We start from the raw sequence: 24,437 nt of genomic DNA, 5'->3' as shown, positions 1-24,437 counted from the left end.
TGTATGTGTATGTGTTATTTTGGAAGATGTACATCGTGACTGGCATTAACATTCTCCTGGCTGCGATTTTTTGCAGTCTTTTTGTGTCTTTTTGTCCGTGTGTCCTGTGCAGGTCCACGAAGAAGAAGATGAGGGTCTCTGGTGCAGAAGAAGACGCCGGGCAGCTTTCGTCGATTTAAAAGTTAAGTACTTGTGAATTTTACCCCCTCTTGAACTCAGGTCTGAAAAGTTGGATCACTGTCCTCTTTTCAGATCTGGGGGCAGGACAACCGTGTTGTTTTATTTGATGTAATGTGGGCCCTTGTCTCTGTGTTGAAGTCAAAGAATTGATTTCCGATACCCGCGATCTAGCCACTTGGAAAACTTGCGCCAAATGTCTGAAATTATGCAACTGAAAGTTCTTATATTTTGGGAGCTTATTGTATTGTATGACAACAAGTCAAAATTGAGTGCACGCAGCATGAAAAGAGTAAGAAAATAGCATCGCGTCTGGCTGGAAATGAAGTCTTTCTTTGTATGTGTATGTGTTATTTTGAAAGATGTACATTTGTGACTGGCATTAACATTCTCCTGGCTGCGATTTTTTGCAGTCTTTTTTTGTCTTTTTGTCCGTGTGTCCTGTGCAGGTCCACGAAGAAGAAGATGAGGGTCTCTGGTGCAGAAGAAGACGCCGGGCAGCTTTCATCAATTTAAAAGTTAAGTACTTGTGAATTTTACCCCCTCTTGAACTCAGGTCTGAAAAGTTGGATCACTGTCCTCTTTTCAGATCTGGGGGCAGGACAACCGTGTTGTTTTATTTGATGTAATGTGGGCCCTTGTCTCTGTGTTGAAGTCAAAGAATTGATTTCCGATGCCCGCGATCTAGCCACTTGGAAAACTTGCGCCAAATGTCTGAAATTATGCAACTGAAAGTTCTTATATTTTGGGAGCTTATTGTATTGTATGACAACAAGTCGAAATTGAGTGCGCGCAGCATGAAAAGAGTAAGAAAATAGCATCGCGTCTGGCTGGAAATGAAGTCTTTCTTTGTATGTGTATGTGTTATTTTGAAAGATGTACATTTGTGACTGGCATTAACATTCTCCTGGCTGCGATTTTTTGCAGTCTTTTTTTGTCTTTTTGTCCGTGTGTCCTGTGCAGGTCCACGAAGAAGAAGATGAGGGTCTCTGGTGCAGAAGAAGACGCCGGGCAGCTTTCGTCGATTTAAAAGTTAAGTACTTGTGTGGCTGCCTCGGGGCTCACTTGTGCCCAGAGGAGTTTCGGACTATAGTTCTCAAACTTATGAGAAAAGGACTCCCAAGTGACTGGTATTCACAATCAATCCAGGAACCACACACAAAACACAATGAAGCCACTTGACAACATGGTGGTGATTGCTGATAGTAGATTGAGTAGATTGAGATTGAGATAACAATCTGCAATTTAATAAAGCAGAAAAAACACTAATAAGAATACTATAATAAATGTACATGGAAAAGTCTAATCTATTAAACATGGCAAGTTGAGTCCAAAAATGTGCAGTCTGATTGGGTGGTCTGATTTGTCAAATCTAAACACTATTTGCAGTTCAATCTGTTTTTTGCTGAATGAATAATCAACTGTAAAATCTCAGAAAATCCACTTAATTCTGTCTCTAACCATATTAAAAGTAACTCATAAAATCAAGGAAAATGCTTCTTACCAAAATGGGGTCTTTCAAGGTCCACAAAGGGTGAATAAACTGATGAAACTTGAAGAACTAAATCGCAATGAGTATGAAAACACTTGTCTCTGAAATCACATGGTCAGTAAATATGGCTGCCTATTGTTTATGTGGCAAGATTATGTGGTACTTGTACCCACACAAGGTCTCTGTATGCACACAGGAAGTGCACAAGGTCACTCTGGTGGTGGGAAGGAGGCTACTTAATGTAGCACATAAGTAGGCTCTTTCACTTTTATGAGGTGAAAGTTAACTGTAGGCTCTTTCACTAAATATGAAGTAATACTCTAAAAATGGAATTCTAAATTTAAACTATGAAAAACTTGTTAAGAAAATTAATAAACTTAAGACAAACTCACTGCACAGCTGCTGCAGTGACATGGCTCCTCTAACTGCATCTCGCATTTAACAAACTAATCAAACCTGAACTTCAAAGATTAATGTCCATGAAAATGTTCCTTCATCTTGGTGGTCATCTTGTCTCGTACGCACTGCTCCTCAGATGCAGACTAGTGTTGGCTCGTTAAATTGGTATCTACCTACTAATGAGTAACAAGAACAGTTAAAATGTAAAGTTCATAAACTAAATAGATTGTCGTCAGCAGTGGGTCTCTTCTGGCAGGATCTTCAGTTTGGCTCTTCGGCGGGGACTTCTCTGGTCTCTTGAGCTTCAGGCTTCTCTGCGGGTACCAACAGGACAAGCTTGTGTACTGGTCTGTCAAGGAGTGATGGAGAGTGTTGCCGTCTGCCAAGGTTGTCTCGTGTGCCATCGGCCATCAAGAGCTTCACTGACCTGACTCTTCCGTCATTGCTCGGGTAGGTCTCCACTACGCGTCCCAGTGGCCACTGGTTCCTGGTCTGCTCACCTTCCTTGGAGATCACGACATCACCTACTTGTAGATCTCTTACTGGATTGACCCACTTTTTGCGCTCTTGAAGATGGTGCAGAAACTCCTTTCTCCATCTCACCCAAAACTCATTGGTCAAGTACTGGACACGTCTCCACCATTTGCGGGCATAGACATCTTCCTTCTGGAACTTTCCAGGCGGAGGCAGAACCACCTTGGGTTTCATGGTGAACAGATGATTGGGTGTCAATGGCTCTGGTGCGTCTGATGAGCAGAGATAGTCTGTCGTGAGAGGTCGTGAATTGATGATGCCTTCTACCTCAGTCATGAAGGTCCTGAAACATTCATCATCCAGTTGTGTCGTGGTTTTAAGAAGAAGACCCTCTAGTGCACGGCGTACTGTACCTATCTGTCTCTCCCACACGCCTCCCATGTGACTGGCATGCGGTGTGTTCAGCTTGAAGGGAATCCAGTCACAGTTGCTCTCTAACAGGTACTGGTGGACTCTGTCCTGCTCCATCTCAGCTAGCGCTTCTCTCAGCTCACTCCGAGCACCGATGAATGTTGTACCTTGGTCTGAACGCAGTTGACGTACAGGTCCTCTCCTGCTCTGGAATCTTGTAAGGGCATTGATGAAAGAACTTGCCGTTAAGGAATTTGCTGTCTCTAGATGAACACCTCTAGACGCCATACATGTGAACAGGACACCATAACGTTTCACTTGACTCCTACGCTCTTTCACCAAAAATGGACCGAAGTAGTCCACAGCGCAATAGGAAAATGGGGGCGCTGGCTCTAGTCGATCTACGGGTAGGTCAGACATCTTCTGTCGCTGCAGCGATCCACGCAGTTTGCGGCAGGTCACACATCTTGAGATGTAGTTGGACACAGCTGATGAACCACCAATTACCCAGTACCCTCTCTGACGTAGCTCGTTGTGTGTCATTCCTCTGCCCATGTGATTCACCTTCTCATGAATATGGCGAATCAACAACTGGGTGACATGACCTTTGTGAGGGAGAACGGCTGGATGCTTAGCTTCAATTGGAAGATCAGATCTGGCAATACGGCCACCCACTCGGATGATGCCATCGACATCTAGAAAGGGATCTAGCCGGTACAGACAACTCGTCTTCTTCAGGTAGTCATTTCTCACCCTTGCAGTCTTTCCATCGGTGACTTGCCCGATTACACCAAGTTCTTGTAGGGCCTGTAACTCGACACTGAAATGTTCATGCTGAACATTTTTGATGATTTCCATCTCTCCATTCTGTAGTTCTGCCACAGTGATTGCTTGCTTCGCAGGAGTGGAACAAACTTTCCCTTCACAAGGTTTCTTCACTACTCTGTTCCTCAACTTTGTCTTCAACCTCAGACAAAGAGCGACTGCCCTGCAAGCTCTATTCCAGGATGAAAAGCAATCAAGTCGGCTCACTTCGAAGTGATGATGTCGTGCGTTGTTCTCAGCTGTTGTCACGAAAGCTGAGACTTTTTTCACATCTGGGTCTGATTCACTCAGTGGTGCAACTACGGCTGGCTGGGGTTGAAAGGGGCCATCCTTCTGCAAGAAATCTGGACCGGATAACCAGCAGGACTTCTCTATAAGTTCCTTTGCTGTCAGACCACGTGATGCTTCGTCAGCAGGATTTTCTTTGGTGTCTACGTACATCCATCTCTCTGGGTTAGTCAGACTTCTGATTTGCTGCACTCTGTTAGCAACATAGACATGGAATCGTCTTGCTTCATTGTTTATGTATCCCAAAACAATCTTGCTGTCTGTCCAGTAATATTCGTGGAGCATCTCGTAACATAGCTCTCGTCGCAGGAATTCACTCACAGTTGCTGAGACAGTTGCTGCTGCAAGTTCTAGCCGGGGGATGGTGACGAGCTTCAGAGGGGCCACTCTGGACTTACCGACTACAAAGGAACAATGTGCCTTATTGTTCGCATCGACTAGTCGCAGGTAGGAACACTGACCATAACCATCTTGGCTTGCATCGGAAAAATGATGCAATTCAACTGCTGTCACAGTTCCAAAATCCTTGGGCTTAAAACATCGCTGGATTTGGATCTTCTCTAAGCCGAGAACCTCTGAACGCCATTTCTCCCACTCAGGTTGTAGCATCTCTGGCACTGGACTGTCCCAATCAAGCTTGTCGCGACACATCTGCTGCAAAATTCTCTTCCCTCTGAGGGTTACTGGAGCCACATAGCCATTTGGATCATAGATCGAACTTACAGTTGAAAGTATGCCTCGTCTTGTGAATGGTCTATCTTTCAACTCAATATGGAACTGAAAGGTGTCACTCTCGACACACCAAGTGACGCCCAGGGCTCTTTCCATTGGTAGTACATCAACCTTCAGATCTAGTTCCCTTGTACCACTGGCTCGCTCTTCTGCTGGGAATTTTTCCAACAGCTCTCTTTTGTTGGAGATGATTTTGTGCAGTTTCAACCCAGCTTTTCCACACAGATTCTGACTGGCTTTGATCAGTAATGATGCTCTTTCCACTGTGGGTAGTGACTTCAGTCCATCGTCTACGTAGAAATCATTACGAATGAAGTTTGCTGCCTCTGCTCCAAACTCATCCTCTCCGTCATCTGCTGCTCTCTTCAGCCCGAAGTTGGCACAGCCTGGTGAGCTAGCGGCCCCAAACACGTGAACTTTCATTCTGTATTCGACCACTGGCTTCTCTGGATCACCATTTTCCCACCATAGGAATCGCAGCAGGTCACGGTACTTCTCTTCTACATAGAACTGATGGAACATGCTCTTCACGTCAACCATAAAGGCCACTTCCTCTTTCCTGAATCTACACAGAACACCGAGAAGACCATTAGTCAAGTCAGGACCTTGAAGGAGATGGTCGTTGAGTGAAACGCCTCCATATTTGGCTGAACAGTCGAACACCACTCTTATCTTGTCCGGCTTTTTGGGGTGATAGACTCCGGTGTGCGGCACATAGTTTACCTTTCCCTCATCAACTTCCAGTTGGTCTAGGGGGACTCTCTCTGCACACTTTGGGATAACATCTTTCATGAACTCTCTGTAGTCTTCACGAAACTTCACATTCTTTCGGAATCTGGCGGACAGCTGATTCCATCTCTTGACTGCAAGTTGGCGGTTGTTAGGCAGGGTCGCAGCGTCAGACTTCAGTGGTAGTGGCATTTCGTAGTGGCCATCGGATGCTTTCTTTATTCCTTTTTCCATCACGCTCAGGAACTTCTCGTCTTCTACTGAGTATGGCTTCCCCTGATGATTCTCGACAAAGTCGGATTCCAACACCTTGAGAACTTTCTCTGGGTTTAAGACTTCTTTCACCCTCGTACCATAGACGAAGTGTTGGTAGCTTTGTGGTTCAGCAGCAACCACTTTGTTGCATACTGCAGGTTGGTCATCGGTTTGTCGTGCAGCCTTGCAAACGTTCCCAATTACTCCCCAGCCTAGTAGTGACCTCTGGCCGTAAGGGTCATCCTCTCCACCGGCGATGATTTCCCTGGGTCGAACTACTCTGGGACAATTGCTCCCGATGAGAAGAGATATTTGCAGGGTTGGGTCATAGGGCATGAGCTTCTCTCCAAGAGACTTTAGGTGGGGCCATTGATGCACAACCGCAGGTTTCGGTATCTGGGATTTATTGGCTGGAACGCTGTCCCGCTTGAAGCAGACTGGAAGTTTAACAGTGTGCTCTCTATTGACATCAAGCACTTCAAGCCCGGATATGCGACTGCTGGTGATTTGCACATTTTGCTCTTGCATTGTACTGAGTAGTAACTGCGTCTCTGGTCCCTGCAGGTTCATCCTTTCACACAAACTCTTTGACACGAAGCAACTGTTGGATTGTTCGTCCAAGATGGCATATTCGAGGAACTCCCTCGCTGGATCACTCTCACTACGAACCAACACTGGTATAATCATGGAGTGGTCACCTTCTCCTTCTTGGTCTGGTTGGGAACACACTTGGATACAGTTGGACATTCCCTCATCTCGTTTGGGGTGCACAGCAATGACTTCTTTGGGTGGGGATGAATTGGTTGGGACTTTGTCAGCTGGTTGTTTACTTGCCGTTGCTGGCTGGGGGTTACTTGAAGCAGTTTCTTCTGGCCGTCTCTGTTGGAAGTTGCGATGGAGACAGGTCAAATGGGCACCAGCGCAGATCCGACAAACTTTTTTGTCGTTACACTCTCTCACTTGATGATCACTGGAACGTGCACAGCCCATGCACAGTCTCTTCTTGAAGAAGAAATCCTTTCGCTCAGCGAAAGGCTTGCGCAGAAAGCGCTCACAGTCGTCCAGGAGATGACGCTTATTGCAGAAGAGACAACTCTTGTCACTGGACAACTGCACTCTGCTTGTTGGTTCACCTCGACTGGTACTAGTCGCAAAAACACTGGTGTTCTTTTTCGGAGCACTTCCTGCATTTGAACGTTGTTTGTCCTGACTTCGAACCACGCTCTGCAACTCAGGAATGTTTGCCCTGTCTGCTGCAATCTTCACAAGTTTGACAAACTCGCTGAATGGGGGGAAGGAATCCTGACCACGAATCTGTCTCCAATAGTCAATCTTGTCCCGCCACTTTGTCTCAAGGTTGAATGGCAGTTTCTCGACTAGACGAGCATTCTCACTGGCGTAGTCCAACACTCCAAGGCTTGCTGTGGTTACTCGTGCTGCCTCTACTTTCCCCAGAAAATCAGAGAAATCTCTCAAGCCTGCTGCATCCCTCGGCGTTAACCTCGGCCACTGACGGAGTTTGCTTATGAAAGCAGTGCTCACTACACTACTGTTTCCGTACCTCTCGTTCAATACTTTTCTTGCCTGCGTGTAGGCCTCTTCAGTGCCGATGAGCATGTAGTGCTCCACTAGGTGCTTTGGTTTTCCCGTCACATATTGATTGAGGTAGTTAAGCTTGGTGTCGGCGTCAAGGGGTTGGCTGTCGATAAGGGAATTGAAGGAGTTCCGCCACAGGGGGTACTGTAGTGGATCACCGTTGAATTGGGGGATGGCTATCTTTGGTAGCTGGCTAGATGCAACAAGGCGTTTGTTTACATCATGCTGTTGTCTACTGGACTCGGCCAACTGTGTAATGCACTTCTCAAGTGCCGACGACATCGTCATCCGTCCTCCTTCACTTTGGTGATGAGAATGATGTACACTGGACTGTTCATCAGATCTGTTCTGATTGGCTGATGTAACCATGGCAACTGGTTGGAGTGACGCATTGTCCACATATGCGCTTTCACTTTGGGGCACAGATGGACACAGTGGAGGGGGGTGATCACTTTGATGCGAGTTGAGGAATCTCTGCATATGTTCATGTTTGTCGGCGGGGATGCCGGACAGCTCTGATGATATTGAACTGTCATCCCGCTCCAGCGATGAGTACACCTCCATCACAGCTCGGGTTTCGGCCAATTTCCTCTCTATCTCAAGTTGTTCTAACTTTTTGTCTCTCTCGATCTTCATTTCCTCCACTTTCTTTGCCGCCTCCAACTCCAGGAGTTTCAGCTGTTTTTCTTTCTCTGCATAGTCTAGCTGGACCTGCAGAGCAGCCGCTGTTTTCGCTAGTTCCAGCTTTTCTTCCTGATGCCGTGCATATGATGATGTAACGGACACAGCATGACTGGCTCGACTGGAACTCTTACTTGACTTGTAAGACGACACATGACCAGCGTGACTTGCTGCTCGACCGGCGTTACTCTTCTTTGACTTGTCAAACTTATGACTAGAAGACGACTGGATTGGTAACGACATGACGTGGGTTTATTCACTCTGCATGCTCTGGAACGACTGGACTTTGGTTGTGACTTTGATTGTCCTTTGATTGTTATTTGATTGTTATTGTGGCTGCCTCGGGGCTCACTTGTGCCCAGAGGAGTTTCGGACTATAGTTCTCAAACTTATGAGAAAAGGACTCCCAAGTGACTGGTATTCACAATCAATCCAGGAACCACACACAAAACACAATGAAGCCACTTGACAACATGGTGGTGATTGCTGATAGTAGATTGAGTAGATTGAGATTGAGATAACAATCTGCAATTTAATAAAGCAGAAAAAACACTAATAAGAATACTATAATAAATGTACATGGAAAAGTCTAATCTATTAAACATGGCAAGTTGAGTCCAAAAATGTGCAGTCTGATTGGGTGGTCTGATTTGTCAAATCTAAACACTATTTGCAGTTCAATCTGTTTTTTGCTGAATGAATAATCAACTGTAAAATCTCAGAAAATCCACTTAATTCTGTCTCTAACCATATTAAAAGTAACTCATAAAATCAAGGAAAATGCTTCTTACCAAAATGGGGTCTTTCAAGGTCCACAAAGGGTGAATAAACTGATGAAACTTGAAGAACTAAATCGCAATGAGTATGAAAACACTTGTCTCTGAAATCACATGGTCAGTAAATATGGCTGCCTATTGTTTATGTGGCAAGATTATGTGGTACTTGTACCCACACAAGGTCTCTGTATGCACACAGGAAGTGCACAAGGTCACTCTGGTGGTGGGAAGGAGGCTACTTAATGTAGCACATAAGTAGGCTCTTTCACTTTTATGAGGTGAAAGTTAACTGTAGGCTCTTTCACTAAATATGAAGTAATACTCTAAAAATGGAATTCTAAATTTAAACTATGAAAAACTTGTTAAGAAAATTAATAAACTTAAGACAAACTCACTGCACAGCTGCTGCAGTGACAACTTGTGAATTTTACCCCCTCTTGATCTCAGGTCTGAAAAGTTGGATCACTGTCCTCTTTTCAGATCTGGTGCAGGACAACCGTGTTGTTTTATTTGATGTAATGTGGGCCCTTGTCTCTGTGTTGAAGTCAAAGAATTGATTTCCGATGCCCGCGATCTAGCCACTTGGAAAACTTGCGCCAAATGTCTGAAATTATGCAACTGAAAGTACTTATATTTTGGGAGCTTTATTGTATGACAACAAGTCGAAATTGAGTGCGCGCAGCATGAAAAGAGTAAGAAAATAGCATCGCGTCTGGCTGGAAATGAAGTCTTTCTTTGTATGTGTATGTGTAATTTTGAAAGATGTACATTTGTGACTGGCATTAACATTCTCCTGGCTGCGATTTTTTGCAGTCTTTTTTTGTCTTTTTGTCCGTGTGTCCTGTGCAGGTCCACGAAGAAGAAGATGAGGGTCTCTGGTGCAGAAGAAGACGCCAGGCAGCTTTCGTCGATTGAAAAGTTAAGTACTTGTGAATTTTACCCCCTCTTGAACTCAGGTCTGAAAAGTTGGATCACTGTCCTCTTTTCAGATCTGGGGGCAGGACAACCGTGTTGTTTTGTTAGATGTAATGTGGGCCCTTGTCTCTGTGTTGAAGTCAAAGAATTGATTTCCGAAGGCCGCGATCTAGCCACTTGGAACACTTGCGCCAAATGTCTGAAATTATGCAACTGAAAGTTCTTATATTTTGGGAGCTTATTGTATTGTATGACAACAAGTCGAAATTGAGTGCGCGCAGCATGAAAAGAGTAAGAAAATAGCATCGCGTCTGGCTGGAAATGAAGTCTTTCTTTGTATGTGTATGTGTTATTTTGAAAGATGTACATTTGTGACTGGCATTAACATTCTCCTGGCTGCGATTTTTTGCAGTCTTTTTTTGTCTTTTTGTCCGTGTGTTCTGTGCAGGTCCACGAAGAAGAAGATGAGGGTCTCTGGTGCAGAAGAAGACGCCGGGCAGCTTTCGTCGATTTAAAAGTTAAGTACTTGTGAATTTTACCCCCTCTTGAACTCAGGTCTGAAAAGTTGGATCACTGTCCTCTTTTCAGATCTGGGGGCAGGACATCCGTGTTGTTTTATTTGATGTAATGTGGGCCCTTGTCTCTGTGTTGAAGTCAAAGAATTTATTTCCGAAGGCCGCGATCTAGCCACTTGGAACACTTGCGCCAAATGTCTGAAATTATGCAACTGAAAGTTCTTATATTTTGGGAGCTTTATTGTATGACAACAAGTCGAAATTGAGTGCGCGCAGCATGAAAAGAGTAAGAAAATAGCATCGCGTCTGGCTGGAAATGAAGTCTTTCTTTGTATGTGTATGTGTTATTTTGAAAGATGTACATTTGTGACTGGCATTAACATTCTCCTGGCTGCGATTTTTTGCAGTCTTTTTTTGTCTTTTTGTCCGTGTGTCCTGTGCAGGTCCATGAAGAAGAAGATGAAGGTCTCTGGTGCAGAAGAAGACGCCGGGCAGCTTTCGTCGATTTAAAAGTTAAGTACTTTAAAATTGTACCCCCTCTTGAACTCTGGTCTGAAAAGTTGGATCACTGTCCTCTTTTCAGATCTGGGGGCAGGACAACCGTGTTGTTTTGTTAGATGTAATGTGGGCCCTTGTCTCTGTGTTGAAGTCAAAGAATTTATTTCCGAAGGCCGCCATCTAGCCACTTGGAACACTTGCGCCAAATGTCTGAAATGATGCAACTGAAAGTTCTTATATTTTGGGAGCTTTATTGTATGACAACAAGTCGAAATTGAGTGCGCGCAGCATGAAAAGAGTAAGAAAATAGCATCGCGTCTGGCTGGAAATGAAGTCTTTCTTTGTATGTGTATGTGTTATTTTGAAAGATGTACATTTGTGACTGGCATTAACATTCTCCTGGCTGCGATTTTTTGCAGTCTTTTTTTGTCTTTTTGTCCGTGTGTCCTGTGCAGGTCCATGAAGAAGAAGATGAGGGTCTCTGGTGCAGAAGAAGACGCCGGGCAGCTTTCGTCGATTTAAAAGTTAAGTACTTGTGAATTTTACCCCCTCTTGAACTCAGGTCTGAAAAGTTGGATCACTGTCCTCTTTTCAGATCTGGGGGCAGGACATCCGTGTTGTTTTATTTGATGTAATGTGGGCCCTTGTCTCTGTGTTGAAGTCAAAGAATTGATTTCCGATGCCCGCGATCTAGCCACTTGGAAAACTTGCGCCAAATGTCTGAAATTATGCAACTGAAAGTTCTTATATTTTGGGAGCTTTATTGTATGACAACAAGTCGAAATTGAGTGCGCGCAGCATGAAAAGAGTAAGAAAATAGCATCGCGTCTGGCTGGAAATGAAGTCTTTCTTTGTATGTGTATGTGTTATTTTGAAAGATGTACATTTGTGACTGGCATTAACATTCTCCTGGCTGCGATTTTTTGCAGTCTTTTTTTGTCTTTTTGTCCGTGTGTCCTGTGCAGGTCCACGAAGAAGAAGATGAGGGTCTCTGGTGCAGAAGAAGACGCCGGGCAGCTTTCGTCGATTTAAAAGTTAAGTACTTGTGAATTTTACCCCCTCTTGAACTCAGGTCTGAAAAGTTGGATCACTGTCCTCTTTTCAGATCTGGGGGCAGGACAACCGTGTTGTTTTGTTAGATGTAATGTGGGCCCTTGTCTCTGTGTTGAAGTCAAAGAATTTATTTCCGAAGGCCGCGATCTAGCCACTTGGAACACTTGCGCCAAATGTCTGAAATTATGCAACTGAAAGTTCTTATATTTTGGGAGCTTTATTGTATAACAACAAGTCGAAATTGAGTGCGCGCAGCATGAAAAGAGTAAGAAAATAGCATCGCGTCTGGCTGGAAATGAAGTCTTTCTTTGTATGTGTATGTGTTATTTTGAAAGATATACATTTGTGACTGGCATTAACATTCTCCTGGCTGCGATATTTTGCAGTCTTTTTTTGTCTTTTTGTCCGTGTGTCCTGTGCAGGTCCACGAAGAAGAAGATGAGGGTCTCCGGTGCAGAAGAAGACGCCGGGCAGCTTTCGTCGATTTAAAAGTAAAGTACTTGTGAATTTTACCCCCTCTTGAACTCAGGTCTGAAAAGTTGGATCACTGTCCTCTTTTCAGATCTGGGGGCAGGACAACCGTGTTGTTTTATTTGATGTAATGTGGGCCCTTGTCTCTGTGTTGAAGTCAAAGAATTGATTTCCGTTGCCCGCGATCTAGCCACTTGGAACACTTGCGCCAAATGTCTGAAATTATGCAACTGAAAGTTCTTATATTTTGGGAGCTTATTGTATTGTATGACAACAAGTCGAAATTGAGTGCGCGCAGCTTGAAAAGAGTAAGAAAATAGCATCGCGTCTGGCTGGAAATGAAGTCTTTCTTTGTATGTGTATGTGTTATTTTGAAAGATGTACATTTGTGACTGGCATTAACATTCTCCTGGCTGCGATTTTTTGCAGTCTTTTTTTGTCTTTTTGTCCGTGTGTCCTGTGCAGGTCCACGAAGAAGAAGATGAGGGTCTCTGGTGCAGAAGAAGACGCCGGGCAGCTTTCGTCGATTTAAAAGTTAAGTACTTGTGAATTTTACCCCCTCTTGAACTCAGGTCTGAAAAGTTGGATCACTGTCCTCTTTTCAGATCTGGGGGCAGGACATCCGTGTTGTTTTACTTGATGTAATGTGGGCCCTTGTCTCTGTGTTGAAGTCAAAGAATTTATTTCCGAAGGCCGCGATCTAGCCACTTGGAACACTTGCGCCAAATGTCTGAAATTATGCAACTGAAAGTTCTTATATTTTGGGAGCTTTATTGTATGACAACAAGTCGAAATTGAGTGCGCGCAGCATGAAAAGAGTAAGAAAATAGCATCGCGTCTGGCTGGAAATGAATTCTTTCTTTGTATGTGTATGTGTTATTTTGAAAGATGTACATTTGTGACTGGCATTAACATTCTCCTGGCTGCGATTTTTTGCAGTCTTTTTTTGTCTTTTTGTCCGTGTGTCCTGTGCAGGTCCACGAAGAAGAAGATGAGGGTCTCTGGTGCAGAAGAAGACGCCGGGCAGCTTTCGTCGATTTAAAAGTTAAGTACTTGTGAATTTTACCCCCTCTTGAACTCAGGTCTGAAAAGTTGGATCACTGTCCTCTTTTCAGATCTGGGGGCAGGACAACCGTGTTGTTTTATTTGATGTAATGTGGGCCCTTGTCTCTGTGTTGAAGTCAAAGAATTTATTTCCGATGCCCGCGATCTAGCCACTTGGAACACTTGCGCCAAATGTCTGAAATTATGCAACTGAAAGTTCTTATATTTTGGGAGCTTTATTGTATGACAACAAGTCGAAATTGAGTGCGCGTAGCATGAAAAGAGTAAGAAAATAGCATCGCGTCTGGCTGGAAATGAAGTCTTTCTTTGTATGTGTATGTGTTATTTTGAAAGATGTACATTTGTGACTGGCATTAACATTCTCCTGGCTGCCATTTTTTGCAGTCTTTTTTTTGTCTTTTTGTCCGTCAGTCCTGTGCAGGTCCACGAAGAAGAAGATGAGGGTCTCTGGTGCAGAAGAAGACGCCGGGCAGCTTTCGTCGATTTAAAAGTTAAGTACTTGTGAATTTTACCCCCTCTTGAACTCAGGTCTGAAAAGTTGGATCACTGTCCTCTTTTCAGATCTGGGGGCAGGACAACCGTGTTGTTTTATTTGATGTAATGTGGGCCCTTGTCTCTGTGTTGAAGTCAAAGAATTGATTTCCGATGCCCGCGATCTAGCCACTTGGAACACTTGCGCCAAATGTCTGAAATTATGCAACTGAAAGTTCTTATATTTTGGGAGCTTATTGTATTGTATGACAACAAGTCGAAATTGAGTGCGCGTAGCATGAAAAGAGTAAGAAAATAGCATCGCGTCTGGCTGGAAATGAAGTCTTTCTTTGTATGTGTATGTGTTATTTTGAAAGATGTACATTTGTGACTGGCATTAACATTCTCCTGGCTGCCATTTTTTGCAGTCTTTTTTTTGTCTTTTTGTCCGTGTGTCCTGTGCAGGTCCACGAAGAAGAAGATGAGGGTCTCTGGTGCAGAAGAAGACGCCGGGCAGCTTTCGTCGATTTAAAAGTTAAGTACTTGTGAATTTTACCCCCTCTTGAACTCAGGTCTGAAAAGTTGGATCACTGTCCTCTTTTCAGATCTGGGGGCAGGACAACCGTGTTGTTTTATTTGATGTAATGTGGGCCCTTGTCTCTGTGTTGAAGTCAAAGAATTGATTTCCGATGCCCGCGATCTAGCCACTTGGAACACTTGCGCCAAATGTCTGAAATTATGCAACTGAAAGTTCTTATATTTTGGGAGCTTATTGTATTGTATGACAACAAGTCGAAATTGAGTGCGCGTAGCATGAAAAGAGTAAGAAAATAGCATCGCGTCTGGCTGGAAATGAAGTCTTTCTTTGTATGTGTATGTGTTATTTTGAAAGATGTACATTTGTGACTGGCATTAACATTCTCCTGGCTGCGATTTTTTGCAGTCTTTTTTTGTCTTTTTGTCCGTGTGTCCTGTGCAGGTCCATGAAGAAGAAGATGAAGGTCTCTGGTGCAGAAGAAGACGCCGGGCAGCTTTCGTCGATTGAAAAGTTAAGTACTTGTAAATTTTACCCCCTCTTGAACTCTGGTCTGAAAAGTTGGATCACTGTCCTCTTTTCAGATCTGGGGGCAGGACAACCGTGTTGTTTTGTTGGATGTAATGTGGGCCCTTGTCTCTGTGTTGAAGTCAAAGAATTTATTTCCGAAGGCCGCAATCTAGCCACTTGGAACACTTGCGCCAAATGTCTGAAATTATGCAACTGAAAGTTCTTATATTTTGGGAGCTTTATTGTATGACAACAAGTCGAAATTGAGTGCGCGCAGCATGAAAAGAGTAAGAAAATAGCATCGCGTCTGGCTGGAAATGAAGTCTTTCTTTGTATGTGTATGTGTTATTTTGAAAGATGTACATTTGTGACTGGCATTAACATTCTCCTGGCTGCGATTTTTTGCAGTCGTTTTTTGTCTTTTTGTCCGTGTGTCCTGTGCAGGTCCATGAAGAAGAAGATGAATGTCTCTGGTGCAGAAGAAGACGCCGGGCAGCTTTCGTCGATTTAAAAGTTAAGTACTTGTAAATTGTACCCCCTCTTGAACTCAGGTCTGAAAAGTTGGATCACTGTCCTCTTTTCAGATCTGGGGGCAGGACAACCGTGTTCTTTTGTTAGATGTAATGTGGGCCCTTGTCTCTGTGTTGAAGTCAAAGAATTTATTTCCGAAGGCCGCGATCTAGCCACATGGAACACTTGCGCCAAATGTCTGAAATTATGCAACTGAAAGTTCTTATATTTTGGGAGCTTTATTGTATGACAACAAGTCGAAATTGAGTGCGCGCAGCATGAAAAGAGTAAGAAAATAGCATCGCGTCTGGCTGGAAATGAAGTCTTTCTTTTTATGTGTATGTGTTATTTTGAAAGATGTACATTTGTGACTGGCATTAACATTCTCCTGGCTGCGATTTTTTGCAGTCTTTTTTTGTCTTTTTGTCCGTGTGTCCTGTGCAGGTCCACGAAGAAGAAGATGAGGGTCTGGTGCAGAAGAAGACGCCGGGCAGCTTTCGTCGATTTAAAAGTTAAGTACTTGTAAATTGTACCCCCTCTTGAACTCAGGTCTGAAAAGTTGGATCACTGTCCTCTTTTCAGATCTGGGGGCAGGACAACCGTGTTGTTTTGTTAGATGTAATGTGGGCCCTTGTCTCTGTGTTGAAGTCAAAGAATTTATTTCCGAAGGCCGCGATCTAGCCACTTGGAACACTTGCGCCAAATGTCTGAAATGATGCAACTGAAAGTTCTTATATTTTGGGAGCTTTATTGTATGACAACAAGTCGAAATTGAGTGCGCGCAGCATGAAAAGAGTAAGAAAATAGCATCGCGTCTGGCTGGAAATGAAGTCTTTCTTTGTATGTGTATGTGTTATTTTGAAAGATGTACATTTGTGACTGGCATTAACATTCTCCTGGCTGCGATTTTTTGCAGTCTTTTTTTGTCTTTTTGTCCGTGTGTCCTGTGCAGGTCCACGAAGAAGAAGATGAGGGTCTCTGGTGCAGAAGAAGACGCCGGGCAGCTTTCGTCGATTTAAAAGTTAAGTACTTGTGAATTTTACCCCCTCTTGAACTCAGGTCTGAAAAGTTGGATCACTGTCCTCTTTTCAGATCTGGGGGCAGGACAACCGTGTTGTTTTATTTGATGTAATGTGGGCCCTTGTCTCTGTGTTGAAGTCAAAGAATTGATTTCCGATGCCCGCGATCTAGCCACTTGGAACACTTGCGCCAAATGTCTGAAATTATGCAACTGAAAGTTCTTATATTTTGGGAGCTTATTGTATTGTATGACAACAAGTCGAAATTGAGTGCGCGCAGCATGAAAAGAGTAAGAAAATAGCATCGCGTCTGGCTGGAAATGAAGTCTTTCTTTGTATGTGTATGTGTTATTTTGAAAGATGTACATTTGTGACTGGCATTAACATTCTCCTGGCTGCGATTTTTTGCAGTCTTTTTTTGTCTTTTTGTCCGTGTGTCCTGTGCAGGTCCACGAAGAAGAAGATGAGGGTCTGGTGCAGAAGAAGACGCCGGGCAGCTTTCGTCGATTTAAAAGTTAAGTACTTGTAAATTGTACCCCCTCTTGAACTCAGGTCTGAAAAGTTGGATCACTGTCCTCTTTTCAGATCTGGGGGCAGGACAACCGTGTTGTTTTGTTAGATGTAATGTGGGCCCTTGTCTCTGTGTTGAAGTCAAAGAATTGATTTCCGAAGGCCGCGATCTAGCCACTTGGAACACTTGCGCCAAATGTCTGAAATTATGCAACTGAAAGTTCTTATATTTTGGGAGCTTTATTGTATGACAACAAGTCGAAATTGAGTGCGCGCAGCATGAAAAGAGTAAGAAAATAGCATCGCGTCTGGCTGGAAATGAAGTCTTTCTTTGTATGTGTATGTGTTATTTTGAAAGATGTACATTTGTGACTGGCATTAACATTCTCCTGGCTGCGATTTTTTGCAGTCTTTTTTTGTCTTTTTGTCTGTGTGTCCTGTGCAGGTCCACGAAGAAGAAGATAAGGGTCTCTGGTGCAGAAGAAGACGCCGGGCAGCTTTCGTCGATTTAAAAGTTAAGTACTTGTGAATTTTACCCCCTCTTGAACTCAGGTCTGAAAAGTTGGATCACTGTCCTCTTTTCAGATCTGGGGGCAGGACAACCGTGTTGTTTTGTTAGATGTAATGTGGGCCCTTGTCTCTGTGTTGAAGTCAAAGAATTTATTTCCGAAGGCCGCGATCTAGCCACTTGGAACACTTGCGCCAAATGTCTGAAATGATGCAACTGAAAGTTCTTATATTTTGGGAGCTTTATTGTATGACAACAAGTCGAAATTGAGTGCGCGCAGCATGAAAAGAGTAAGAAAATAGCATCGCGTCTGGCTGGAAATGAAGTCTTTCTTTGTATGTGTATGTGTTATTTTGAAAGATGTACATTTGTGACTGGCATTAACATTCTCCTGGCTGCGATTTTTTGCAGTCTTTTTTTGTCTTTTTGTCCGTGTGTCCTGTGCAGGTCCATGAAGAAGAAGATGAAGGTCTCTGGTGCAGAAGAAGACGCCGGGCAGCTTTCGTCGTTTGAAAAGTTAAGTACTTGTAAATTTTACCCCCCTTGAACTCAGGTCTGAAAAGTTGGATCACTGTCCTCTTTTCAGATCTGGGGGCAGGACAACCGTGTTGTTTTGTTAGATGTAATGTGGGCCCTTGTCTCTGTGTTGAAGTCAAAGAATTTATTTCCGAAGGCCGCGATCTAGCCACTTGGAACACTTGCGCCAAATGTCTGAAATTATGCAACTGAAAGTTCTTATATTTTGGGAGCTTTATTGTATGACAACAAGTCGAAATTGAGTGCGCGCAGCATGAAAAGAGTAAGAAAATAGCATCGCGTCTGGCTGGAAATGAAGTCTTTCTTTGTATGTGTATGTGTTATTTTGAAAGATGTACATTTGTGACTGGCATTAACATTCTCCTGGCTGCGATTTTTTGCAGTCTTTTTTTGTCTTTTTGTCCGTGTGTCCTGTGCAGGTCCACGAAGAAGAAGATGAGGGTCTCTGGTGCAGAAGAAGACGCCGGGCAGCTTTCGTCGATTTAAAAGTTAAGTACTTGTGAATTTTACCCCCTCTTGAACTCAGGTCTGAAAAGTTGGATCACTGTCCTCTTTTCAGATCTGGGGGCAGGACAACCGTGTTGTTTTGTTTGATGTAATGTGGGCCCTTGTCTCTGTGTTGAAGTCAAAGAATTGATTTCCGATGCCCGCGATCTAGCCACTTGGAACACTTGCGCCAAATGTCTGAAATTATGCAACTGAAAGTTCTTATATTTTGGGAGCTTATTGTATTGTATGACAACAAGTCGAAATTGAGTGCGCGCAGCATGAAAAGAGTAAGAAAATAGCATCGCGTCTGGCTGGAAATGAAGTCTTTCTTTGTATGTGTATGTGTTATTTTGAAAGATGTACATTTGTGACTGGCATTAACATTCTCCTGGCTGCGATTTTTTGCAGTCTTTTTTTGTCTTTTTGTCCGTGTGTCCTGTGCAGGTCCATGAAGAAGAAGATGAAGGTCTCTGGTGCAGAAGAAGACGCCGGGCAGCTTTCGTCGATTGAAAAGTTAAGTACTTGTAAATTTTACCCCCTCTTGAACTCAGGTCTGAAAAGTTGGATCACTGTCCTCTTTTCAGATCTGGGGGCAGGACAACCGTGTTGTTTTGTTAGATGTAATGTGGGCCCTTGTCTCTGTGTTGAAGTCAAAGAATTTATTTCCGAAGGCCGCGATCTAGCCACTTGGAACACTTGCGCCAAATGTCTGAAATTATGCAACTGAAAGTTCTTATATTTTGGGAGCTTTATTGTATGACAACAAGTCGAAATTGAGTGCGCGCAGCATGAAAAGAGTAAGAAAATAGCATCGCGTCTGGCTGGAAATGAAGTCTTTCTTTGTATGTGTATGTGTTATTTTGAAAGATGTACATTTGTGACTGGCATTAACATTCTCCTGGCTGCGATTTTTTGCAGTCTTTTTTTGTCTTTTTGTCCGTGTGTCCTGTGCAGGTCCATGAAGAAGAAGATGAAGGTCTCTGGTGCAGAAGAAGACGCCGGGCAGCTTTCGTCGATTTAAAAGTTAAGTACTTGTAAATTGTACCCCCTCTTGAACTCAGGTCTGAAAAGTTGGATCACTGTCCTCTTTTCAGATCTGGGGGCAGGACAACCGTGTTGTTTTGTTAGATGTAATGTGGGCCCTTGTCTCTGTGTTGAAGTCAAAGAATTTATTTCCGAAGGCCGCGATCTAGCCACTTGGAACACTTGCGCCAAATGTCTGAAATTATGCAACTGAAAGTTCTTATATTTTGGGAGCTTTATTGTATGACAACAAGTCGAAATTGAGTGCGCGCAGCATGAAAAGAGTAAGAAAATAGCATCGCGTCTGGCTGGAAATGAAGTCTTTCTTTGTATGTGTATGTGTTATTTTGAAAGATGTACATTTGTGACTGGCATTAACATTCTCCTGGCTGCGATTTTTTGCAGTCTTTTTTTGTCTTTTTGTCCGTGTGTCCTGTGCAGGTCCACGAAGAAGAAGATGAGGGTCTCTGGTGCAGAAGAAGACGCCGGGCAGCTTTCGTCGATTTAAAAGTTAAGTACTTGTAAATTGTACCCCCTCTTGAACTCAGGTCTGAAAAGTTGGATCACTGTCCTCTTTTCAGATCTGGGGGCAGGACAACCGTGTTGTTTTGTTATATGTAATGTGGGCCCTTGTCTCTGTGTTGAAGTCAAAGAATTGATTTCCGAAGGCCGCGATCTAGCCACTTGGAACACTTGCGCCAAATGTCTGAAATGATGCAACTGAAAGTTCTTATATTTTGGGAGCTTTATTGTATGACAACAAGTCGAAATTGAGTGCGCGCAGCATGAAAAGAGTAAGAAAATAGCATCGCGTCTGGCTGGAAATGAAGTCTTTCTTTGTATGTGTATGTGTTATTTTGAAAGATGTACATTTGTGACTGGCATTAACATTCTCCTGGCTGCGATTTTTTGCAGTCTTTTTTTGTCTTTTTGTCCGTGTGTCCTGTGCAGGTCCATGAAGAAGAAGATGAAGGTCTCTGGTGCAGAAGAAGACGCCGGGCAGCTTTCGTCGATTGAAAAGTTAAGTACTTGTAAATTGTACCCCCTCTTGAACTCAGGTCTGAAAAGTTGGATCACTGTCCTCTTTTCAGATCTGGGGGCAGGACAACCGTGTTGTTTTGTTAGATGTAATGTGGGCCCTTGTCTCTGTGTTGAAGTCAAAGAATTGATTTCCGATGCCCGCGATCTAGCCACTTGGAACACTTGCGCCAAATGTCTGAAATTATGCAACTGAAAGTTCTTATATTTTGGGAGCTTATTGTATTGTATGACAACAAGTCGAAATTGAGTGCGCGCAGCATGAAAAGAGTAAGAAAATAGCATCGCGTCTGGCTGGAAATGAAGTCTTTCTTTGTATGTGTATGTGTTATTTTGAAAGATGTACATTTGTGACTGGCATTAACATTCTCCTGGCTGCGATTTTTTGCAGTCTTTTTTTGTCTTTTTGTCCGTGTGTCCTGTGCAGGTCCATGAAGAAGAAGATGAAGGTCTCTGGTGCAGAAGAAGACGCCGGGCAGCTTTCGTCGATTGAAAAGTTAAGTACTTGTAAATTGTACCCCCTCTTGAACTCAGGTCTGAAAAGTTGGATCACTGTCCTCTTTTCAGATCTGGGGGCAGGACAACCGTGTTGTTTTGTTAGATGTAATGTGGGCCCTTGTCTCTGTGTTGAAGTCAAAGAATTGATTTCCGAAGGCCGCGATCTAGCCACTTGGAACACTTGCGCCAAATGTCTGAAATTATGCAACTGAAAGTTCTTATATTTTGGGAGCTTATTGTATTGTATGACAACAAGTCGAAATTGAGTGCGCGCAGCATGAAAAGAGTAAGAAAATAGCATCGCGTCTGGCTGGAAATGAAGTCTTTCTTTGTATGTGTATGTGTTATTTTGAAAGATGTACATTTGTGACTGGCATTAACATTCTCCTGGCTGCGATTTTTTGCAGTCTTTTTTTGTCTTTTTGTCCGTGTGTCCTGTGCAGGTCCATGAAGAAGAAGATGAAGGTCTCTGGTGCAGAAGAAGACGCCGGGCAGCTTTCGTCGATTGAAAAGTTAAGTACTTGTCAATTGTACCCCCTCTTGAACTCAGGTCTGAAAAGTTGGATCACTGTCCTCTTTTCAGATCTGGGGGCAGGACAACCGTGTTGTTTTGTTAGATGTAATGTGGGCCCTTGTCTCTGTGTTGAAGTCAAAGAATTGATTTCCGAAGGCCGCGATCTAGCCACTTGGAACACTTGCGCCAAATGTCTGAAATTATGCAACTGAAAGTTCTTATATTTTGGGAGCTTATTGTATTGTATGACAACAAGTCGAAATTGAGTGCGCGCAGCATGAAAAGAGTAAGAAAATAGCATCGCGTCTGGCTGGAAATGAAGTCTTTCTTTGTATGTGTATGTGTTATTTTGAAAGATGTACATTTGTGACTGGCATTAACATTCTCCTGGCTGCGATTTTTTGCAGTCTTTTTTTGTCTTTTTGTCCGTGTGTCCTGTGCAGGTCCATGAAGAAGAAGATGAAGGTCTCTGGTGCAGAAGAAGACGCCGGGCAGCTTTCGTCGATTGAAAAGTTAAGTACTTGTAAATTGTACCCCCTCTTGAACTGAGGTCTGAAAAGTTGGATCACTGTCCTCTTTTCAGATCTGGGGGCAGGACAACCGTGTTGTTTTGTTAGATGTAATGTGGGCCCTTGTCTCTGTGTTGAAGTCAAAGAATTGATTTCCGAAGGCCGCGATCTAGCCACTTGGAACACTTGCGCCAAATGTCTGAAATTATGCAACTGAAAGTTCTTATATTTTGGGAGCTTTATTGTATGACAACAAGTCGAAATTGAGTGCGCGCAGCATGAAAAGAGTAAGAAAATAGCATCGCGTCTGGCTGGAAATGAAGTCTTTCTTTGTATGTGTATGTGTTATTTTGAAAGATGTACATTTGTGACTGGCATTAACATTCTCCTGGCTGCGATTTTTTGCAGTCTTTTTTTGTCTTTTTGTCCGTGTGTCCTGTGCAGGTCCATGAAGAAGAAGATGAAGGTCTCTGGTGCAGAAGAAGACGCCGGGCAGCTTTCGTCGATTGAAAAGTTAAGTACTTGTAAATTGTACCCCCTCTTGAACTGAGGTCTGAAAAGTTGGATCACTGTCCTCTTTTCAGATCTGGGGGCAGGACAACCGTGTTGTTTTGTTAGATGTAATGTGGGCCCTTGTCTCTGTGTTGAAGTCAAAGAATTGATTTCCGAAGGCCGCGATCTAGCCACTTGGAACACTTGCGCCAAATGTCTGAAATGATGCAACTGAAAGTTCTTATATTTTGGGAGCTTTATTGTATGACAACAAGTCGAAATTGAGTGCGCGCAGCATGAAAAGAGTAAGAAAATAGCATCGCGTCTGGCTGGAAATGAAGTCTTTCTTTGTATGTGTATGTGTTTTTTTGAAAGATGTACATTTGTGACTGGCATTAACATTCTCCTGGCTGCGATTTTTTGCAGTCTTTTTTTGTCTTTTTGTCCGTGTGTCCTGTGCAGGTCCATGAAGAAGAAGATGAAGGTCTCTGGTGCAGAAGAAGACGCCGGGCAGCTTTCGTCGATTGAAAAGTTAAGTACTTGTAAATTGTACCCCCTCTTGAACTCAGGTCTGAAAAGTTGGATCACTGTCCTCTTTTCAGATCTGGGGGCAGGACAACCGTGTTGTTTTGTTAGATGTAATGTGGGCCCTTGTCTCTGTGTTGAAGTCAAAGAATTGATTTCCGAAGGCCGCGATCTAGCCACTTGGAACACTTGCGCCAAATGTCTGAAATGATGCAACTGAAAGTTCTTATATTTTGGGAGCTTTATTGTATGACAACAAGTCGAAATTGAGTGCGCGCAGCATGAAAAGAGTAAGAAAATAGCATCGCGTCTGGCTGGAAATGAAGTCTTTCTTTGTATGTGTATGTGTTATTTTGAAAGATGTACATTTGTGACTGGCATTAACATTCTCCTGGCTGCGATTTTTTGCAGTCTTTTTTTGTCTTTTTGTCCGTGTGTCCTGTGCAGGTCCATGAAGAAGAAGATGAAGGTCTCTGGTGCAGAAGAAGACGCCGGGCAGCTTTCGTCGATTGAAAAGTTAAGTACTTGTAAATTGTACCCCCTCTTGAACTCAGGTCTGAAAAGTTGGATCACTGTCCTCTTTTCAGATCTGGGGGCAGGACAACCGTGTTGTTTTGTTAGATGTAATGTGGGCCCTTGTCTCTGTGTTGAAGTCAAAGAATTGATTTCCGAAGGCCGCGATCTAGCCACTTGGAACACTTGCGCCAAATGTCTGAAATGATGCAACTGAAAGTTCTTATATTTTGGGAGCTTATTGTATTGTATGACAACAAGTCGAAATTGAGTGCGCGCAGCATGAAAAGAGTAAGAAAATAGCATCGCGTCTGGCTGGAAATGAAGTCTTTCTTTGTATGTGTATGTGTTATTTTGAAAGATGTACATTTGTGACTGGCATTAACATTCTCCTGGCTGCGATTTTTTGCAGTCTTTTTTTGTCTTTTTGTCCGTGTGTCCTGTGCAGGTCCATGAAGAAGAAGATGAAGGTCTCTGGTGCAGAAGAAGACGCCGGGCAGCTTTCGTCGATTGAAAAGTTAAGTACTTGTAAATTGTACCCCCTCTTGAACTCAGGTCTGAAAAGTTGGATCACTGTCCTCTTTTCAGATCTGGGGGCAGGACAACCGTGTTGTTTTGTTAGATGTAATGTGGGCCCTTGTCTCTGTGTTGAAGTCAAAGAATTGATTTCCGAAGGCCGCGATCTAGCCACTTGGAACACTTGCGCCAAATGTCTGAAATGATGCAACTGAAAGTTCTTATATTTTGGGAGCTTTATTGTATGACAACAAGTCGAAATTGAGTGCGCGCAGCATGAAAAGAGTAAGAAAATAGCATCGCGTCTGGCTGGAAATGAAGTCTTTCTTTGTATGTGTATGTGTTATTTTGAAAGATGTACATTTGTG

The 24,437-nt window shown here is 43.4% G+C and overlaps 2 protein-coding genes across 2 annotated transcripts; both read right to left on the bottom strand.

Annotated features, from left to right (window-relative positions):
- Positions 1-1,221: 1,221 nt before the first annotated feature.
- Positions 1,222-7,203, bottom strand: LOC119745734. Its single transcript, XM_038222287.1, has 2 exons — positions 1,682-7,203; positions 1,222-1,415 (listed from the first exon to the last, which is right to left on the bottom strand). Exon 1 carries the CDS (start codon positions 6,770-6,772, stop codon positions 2,330-2,332), a length of 4,443 nt encoding a protein of 1,480 aa, XP_038078215.1. The 5' UTR covers positions 6,773-7,203; the 3' UTR covers positions 1,222-1,415; positions 1,682-2,329.
- On the bottom strand, positions 6,834-9,246 carry LOC119745048. Its single transcript, XM_038221272.1, has 3 exons — positions 8,851-9,246; positions 6,994-8,584; positions 6,834-6,856 (listed from the first exon to the last, which is right to left on the bottom strand). The coding sequence occupies exons 2-3, from the start codon at positions 8,300-8,302 to the stop codon at positions 6,834-6,836; spliced, it is 1,332 nt and encodes a 443-aa protein (XP_038077200.1). The 5' UTR covers positions 8,303-8,584; positions 8,851-9,246.
- Between the last annotated feature and the right edge of the window lie 15,191 nt (positions 9,247-24,437).

This window comes from Patiria miniata, unplaced genomic scaffold, assembly GCF_015706575.1.
Source record: "Patiria miniata isolate m_02_andy unplaced genomic scaffold, ASM1570657v1 HiC_scaffold_7, whole genome shotgun sequence".
Classification (NCBI taxonomy): Eukaryota; Metazoa; Echinodermata; class Asteroidea; order Valvatida; family Asterinidae; genus Patiria; species Patiria miniata.
This window is presented reverse-complemented; position numbering and strand designations above follow the sequence as displayed.